Source organism: Neocloeon triangulifer, unplaced genomic scaffold (assembly GCF_031216515.1).
Source record: "Neocloeon triangulifer isolate White Clay Creek 2 clone unplaced genomic scaffold, ASM3121651v1 ptg000014l, whole genome shotgun sequence".
Lineage (NCBI taxonomy): Eukaryota > Metazoa > Arthropoda > Insecta > Ephemeroptera > Baetidae > Neocloeon > Neocloeon triangulifer.
The window spans coordinates 3901304-3907794 of record NW_026775556.1 but is presented as its reverse complement, the minus strand read 5'-3'; the positions used below and the strand labels follow the sequence as shown (position 1 = coordinate 3907794).

The window sequence follows — 6491 nt, the reverse complement described above, 5'->3', positions numbered from 1 at the left end:
CAAGTTATACACTTTTAAAAGCATATCATTTTAAATCAAAGTTATTTCAAAATAAACAACTTGCAAAGCTTAATAGATTTTTTCATTCGCTTATCTATTGAAATCATATAAAAGTAATGTAGACTATATATTTATTTTCCGTCATCAAACACCTGCACCTCATTTTTTCACAATAAAAATAGCTACTCATTTTTGAGCTCTCAGCGTGGTTTGGCGATAAAAACATAGATGCAGTCCCGCCGCCTGGTCGTTAGCTCCAAATTACGTCAAATCACTTTGAAGGTTACCACTGGGTACTGGGTGCATGTAGGGACATTAACTTTGGGCGTCAAACAGAGATAGCAATGCTGCGTCGTGGTTTGGCTCCGAGCAGGACGATCGCGACTCGCGCTTTCGCCACAACGACTCAAACCTTGCCCTACGACCAAGTGCCAGGGCCTAAGCCTATTCCATTCCTCGGAAACAAATTCAGATTTTTCCCAGGATTTCGTAAGTAATTTTTTTTTCATATTGTATACTTTTGAATTTTGAGAAAAGCCAAAATGAAATTGATTTACATGTGAAGACTTCAAAATTGTATTAACTTGTACCTGCACTTCTCAATAAAAGATTATTTTTATAATTTTATTTTTATTTTTTTTAAATGCTTCAAATTTGTAACGCATTCTTTGATACAATAAAAAAAATGTAGCCCTTAACTCTTGAAAGCAATAAAATATTTAACTGCTAAAAGTAATTATCCGTTTCTCCAAGAAAAGATGCAAGATGAATGAGCTAGAGAGAACTTTAATGGAAATATTCTATATTAGAATAAATGATAAATATAGTAGAATAAATAACAATATATATTAAAATTTATCTAATTAAAATTAAGTCATGATTTTAATTTTTTTTCTTTTAAAAACTTTTTTATATCTTTTAAACAAATTTACAGAGAAATATGATTTTACAAATTTGATCAATCTGCACAAGCAATTGCGCGATGAATTTGGTGACATCGTCCGATTTTCCGGCCTGGAGCCGCGTCGCGACCTGCTATTCATTTTCAAGCCTGAGGACATCGAGACCGTGTTCAGGAACGAGGGACTCTGGCCGGAGCGACCTTCTTTCAAGGCCCTCAAGTATTACCGCGACGTCACCAAGAAGGACGTCTTCCAGGGTCTTGGCGGAGTCCTTGTCGAGTAAAACAAATTTCGTCTTTGTTCTGATTTGAAATAGTTTCTTCTTAAAGTCAAGGGTCTGTGTGGCAGGAGGCACGCTCGCATGTCAACCCAATCATGATGAAGACGCAGATTGTTCATATGTACGCCGACAAAATCGGCGCCGTTGCCGAGGAATTTGTCAATTTGTATGAAAATAATGGTGTTTATATTGCAAAGTATAATAAGGAGTTGATTTATAGAATACCAAAGTGGAGAGACGCAAAAAACGAGATGTCGGGAACTTTCAAAAACGAAATCCATAAATGGGCTCTTGAATGTAAAACTTTTTTTTAAATATTGTAGCATTCATTTAAAAATGAAAATAAAAAATAGCGATCGCCCTGGTGGCCCTCGACGCGCGATTGGGGTGTCTGCAGGAAAATCTGCCGGCCGACTCGGAGCCGCAGCGAATGATCGACTCAGTCCACTTGGTCCTTCAGTGTCTGCACGCCCTCGAGATGGGCAACTCCACCCTCTGGACGAAAGTCTCGACACCCACCTGGTCAAAGTTTGAAAAAACAATGGACTACTTTACTGGGTAAGGTAGCTTCATTAGCCATAAAAGTGTAAAAAACTTTGTTTGTAAAACTCTCATCTTTTCTCTCAATTGTATTGAATTTGTATAATTTTGAATGTATGAATGATGTATCCCGTTATGGGCAGCAATTGCCTTTGTGATATATCAATAAACACAATTTGCAACTAAAAAAATACTAAAATCAAATTTTCAGAGTGGCTCTAAAATACGTGAATGAAGCGATAGAGCGTATCAAGAAAAAGAGTGGTGATCTCGAGGGGGACAAGCAGAGCGTCCTCGAAAGGTTCCTGCAGAGGGACCCGAACCCCACAAGAGCCGTCGTAATGGCTCTTGACATGCTCATGGCCGGCGTTGATACGGTTAAAAAAATCAATAAGTTATTTTTAAAAATTAAAATTTGACAAGAAACCAGACGTCTCACGCGTTGACCAACGTGTTGCTGCACCTGTCGGCCAACCAGGATAAGCAGCAGAAGTTATTCGAGGAGCTGAAAAGGGTTTTTCCTAACCCAAGCACCCCCATCACCAACGAGATGCTTGACGAGATGAAGTTCATGCGCGCGTGCATCAAAGAGAGTGCCAGGATGATGCCCGTGGTCACGGCCAACGCCAGGACCACCCAAAAAGAAATCGTTCTCTCTAACTTCAGAATTCCCAAAGAGGCAAGTTTATATGGAGTTTTTTGTTAAATGGTGTAGACCATAGTAGTTATTATAAATTTTAACTTTGATACTTTGTTAAAATTTATTTCAAATTTTTTTTGCATTTTGAACTTTTTTATCAGAAGTAAAAATTATGTAATCAGTTTATTAATTTATATTGCATTGTTATTTTTTTTAAATCATAATATGAAAAATATCTTTTCTTTATTAAATCATTGTTGAAAAATTATTAATTATTTGTAGTTGTTAAAAACAGTAAGTCAATTATAGAATTGAGTTTTATGTCAGGTGGACGTGATAATGCCTCACGCGGTGATTTCGAGATTGAGCAAACACTACACTGAGCCTGACGCGTTCATCCCCGAACGGTGGATGAGGGGCGGCGAGCAGGAGGAAAAGGCCAACCCTTTTGTGACGCTACCCTTTGGCCACGGCGCCCGCAAGTGCATCGGCATGAGATTCGCCTCCCTTGAGCTGGAAATGGTGCTCGCCAAGGTGACCCTTTATTAGCTCGGAGAAAAACCAATTTTACTTATCAGCAATAATTAATTACCCAGATGATAAGGCGCTATAACTGGCGATACGAACACGGCGAGATGAATTATCAAACCTTCTTGGTGCACGTACCAATGGATCCGCTCAAGTTTAAGGTCACTGAACGCACCCATTGAGAATTGACGGCGGCGGCCAACTTTCGGAGATAAAATTTTGCGTTAAAATGTGATAAAGCGATGGTTACTTTCAACCCAAGTAAATAAAATTATTTTTTGAACTTATTATTATCTGATTGATGTAACGAAAATTTATAAAAATTATAAATCTATGTAACTAATGGAAATCTATTCTAGTTTATTTTTTATTGAAACTGAAAATTCAAACTTGTTGATAAATAAAGCCTTTTAGAATTAAATATTCTACTTTTTTTACTTAAATTTACTTAAAGCGCTTTACTAAAAATTGAGAATTTTTATGAAAAAAATATAAATTTTTTGTTAAGGACAAATAAAATAACAGGATAAAAATATCACTCTTGTATTGATTATCAATATAATTTGGTCTCTCGTGTCTCTAAAAAAAATAGTGCAGCTGCGACATTGTGCGCGTTAGCCCTTTGGTGCAGCCTGGCTGCTGTCATTATCAGCGCCAATTTAGCTCCGTTGTTTGGTTAGCGGCGCTGGTACATCCGACTCTCCGACTGTCAAGGCCAACTACGTCACTCGTATCACTCATATCAGACGGTCCGAGTTCGTTTTTGTCAGTGTGTTTTTAGTTAATTTGCGTTTCACTCTGATCTCTACTAGCCTCGATCAGAAGTAATCATGAGTCTGCGGGCCGCTTTTCCACGCGGTCGCTCCGTCGGCCGTAGGTTTTTTGCGACTGTGGCCGCCGTCGACGCTAGGCCGACCGAATGGGAGTTGGCGAGGCCCTATGAAGAAATCCCTGGGCCTAAACCGATCCCAGTGGTCGGAAACAAGCACCTCTTCATGTTCGGTAAGTCTCCGATAAACCAGTGATAGCAAAAAAGCGTTATTATGAAATCTAATGGTCATTTTAATGGGAAAAAAAATGTCTCAACACTCAAATACAATGAAAAACTACAAAATTTAAAATGAATTTAATGCATAGTTTTTATTGAAAAGTTAGCGTTTTCTATTGTTTGGAAATCATTTACTCTGAAAAAAGTTAAAAATCAGTCCCATACTTGAAAAGCGATGCAACCCGCTCGGCAGATAAGTGGCGCGGGTTGCAGTACTGCGTCCCCCCAACCCCCCGATTAAGCAAATACTCCATGAAAATGATTCAGATTAATTTCAAATTTCAATGGAAATTAAAAATTATCTAGATAATATTTATATAAGTTTGAGAAACCAACTAGAATCTGAAAGTTTATACGCAAATTACTTGTAAATCAATTCACTTTTATAATTGAAGGGACGTACGACTTCAGTAGCTTGACTGAGGCGTTCAGAAAAATCAACACCGAATATGGCGACATCGTCAAGTTCTCAGGGATGGAGCCTCGCAGGGACATGGTTGTGATTTACAACGCGGACGACATCGAGACAATTTTCAGGAACGAGGGCATTTGGCCCGAGAGACCCGCCCTCCAGTGCATGAAATACTACCGCGAGACGGCCAGGAAGGACTTTTTCCAGGGCATCGGTGGAGTTCTGAACGAGTAACCAGAACGCTTAAATTATGAAAAAGATAAATCATTTTAAATAAATATATTATAGTCAAGGTGAGCCGTGGCAAAAGAGCCGCACCCTAGTCAACCCTGTCATGATGCAGCCCAAGACAGCCAAGCAGTACTCGCACGGAATAAATCAGGTTGCCGAGGAATTCATCGCAAAGTAATTCAAATTTCAACAAAGAAGTTCAATGAAAATGAGTAAATTTGATTAAGGGTTCCTGGCTGGAGGGATGCGAAAAACGAAATGCCAGTGGAATTCAAAAATGAACTGCACAAATGGGCCCTGGAATGTATGCTCATTTCTCCAAATATTTAATTTTTATAATTAATATCAAATTTTTAACTTTACAAAGCAATCGTTTTGATCGCTTTGGACACGCGTTTGGGCTGCCTCGACCCAAACATGAAGCCAGATTCTGTTCCCCAAAAGATGATCACAGCCATCCACCAACTTTTCACCGATATGCATATTTTGGAAATGAAGAGTATGGTTTGGCATTTTATCCCAACCCCAACTTTCAAGCGCTTCATTAAAAATTCGGATTTGCTTTTGGAGTATATATATATTTTTTTAACTTTTGGCACAAATTTAAATTTACAATTCCTCAGAATCAGCTACAACTACATCAAGGAGGGTATGGAGCGGTACAAGAACAAAAAGCCTGACGAAAAGGGCAGCAGCGTGTTGGAAAAGTTCCTGGAAAGGGACCCTGACCCAAAGAGGGCCATCGTTATGGCCCTTGACATGCTCTTTGCCGGCGTCGATACCGTAAAATAAATTAGAAAAAATAGTTTGATGGTTAATTAATTTAAAATTTAACACTGGAAGACTTCGCACGCGTTGACAAACGTTTTGCTGCACCTGTCGGCAAACAAGGACAAGCAGACGCTGCTGTTTAACGAGCTGAAGCAGTTCATGCCCAAAGTGGACACCCCCCTCACATACGAGTCACTCCAAGGAATGAAATACCTCAAAGCCTGCATCAAGGAGTCCATGAGGTTAGAAACTCAAAACATCTTCAAAAAATGGAGGTTATTTGTGCCAAGGCGATTTCTACGATATTACAAAGGCCATTATTGATCATTATTGAAAGAGAAATACAATTGCAAAGGCTACATTGTAAAATATCATTGGAAATCTCCTGGTTTGGTCTATCTTGATGTAATAAATAAAATTTGTGCAGAATCCGACCTATTGCTGGGAGCAATGCAAGGACGACGCACTCCGAGTTAGTTCTCTCCGGCTACCGAATTCCCAAAAACGTCAGTGCCTTCATATCAGAATCAATTTGGATGAAAACTAAAATTTCCCAGGTGGACGTTTTGTTTCCGAACGGGCTGCTCTCCACAATGGAAAAGCACTACCTTGAGCCCCAGAAGTTCATCCCTGAGCGGTGGATCCGTGGCGGGGAACAAGCGCACAAGGCCCACCCCTTCGTCACCCTCCCTTTCGGCCACGGCGCGAGGAAGTGCGTCGGAATGCGATTCGCTTCCATGGAACTCGAGATGCTCCTCGCTAAAGTGAAATATTTCATACTTTGTTATTGAAAAGTTTAAATTGAAATTCTTTTCAGATGGTGCGAAGGTTTGAGTGGGACTACAAGTACGGCCCAATGCGTTACCAAACCACCATGATCGACGCACCCATTGACCCTTTGCGGTTCACCGTGCTTGACCGATGAACGATCAAGTTTTTTCAAGCAAATGATAATTTTCTATGATTTCTAATAATTTTACAATAATTTTACATAATTATATTGTGGGGTCTCTAAATGCACCAACTATGAATCAACGGCAACTTTTGCAAAAATAACATTTTTAAATATATTGTGATAAAACGTTGGCTGTTTCCCTCGTACAATAACATAAATTTATTTAATATTTTTCACACTATCA

At 39.2% G+C, this 6491-nt stretch overlaps 2 protein-coding genes across 2 annotated transcripts; both read left to right on the top strand.

Annotated features, from left to right (window-relative positions):
* Positions 1 to 273: 273 nt before the first annotated feature.
* On the top strand, positions 274 to 3313 carry LOC132199283 (probable cytochrome P450 301a1, mitochondrial). The gene is made up of 9 exons (XM_059623884.1): positions 274 to 489; positions 935 to 1181; positions 1232 to 1348; positions 1403 to 1479; positions 1536 to 1740; positions 1934 to 2099; positions 2153 to 2401; positions 2690 to 2896; positions 2959 to 3313. The coding sequence occupies exons 1-9, from the start codon at positions 345 to 347 to the stop codon at positions 3070 to 3072; spliced, it is 1527 nt and encodes a 508-aa protein (XP_059479867.1). The 5' UTR covers positions 274 to 344; the 3' UTR covers positions 3073 to 3313.
* Positions 3314 to 3611: 298 nt separating this feature from the next.
* Positions 3612 to 6488, top strand: LOC132199427 (probable cytochrome P450 301a1, mitochondrial). Its single transcript, XM_059624123.1, has 10 exons — positions 3612 to 3892; positions 4334 to 4580; positions 4639 to 4755; positions 4809 to 4885; positions 4949 to 5150; positions 5205 to 5364; positions 5425 to 5594; positions 5780 to 5858; positions 5910 to 6116; positions 6170 to 6488. Exons 1-10 carry the CDS (start codon positions 3721 to 3723, stop codon positions 6275 to 6277), a joined length of 1539 nt encoding a protein of 512 aa, XP_059480106.1. The 5' UTR covers positions 3612 to 3720; the 3' UTR covers positions 6278 to 6488.
* The last annotated feature ends 3 nt before the right edge of the window (positions 6489 to 6491 follow it).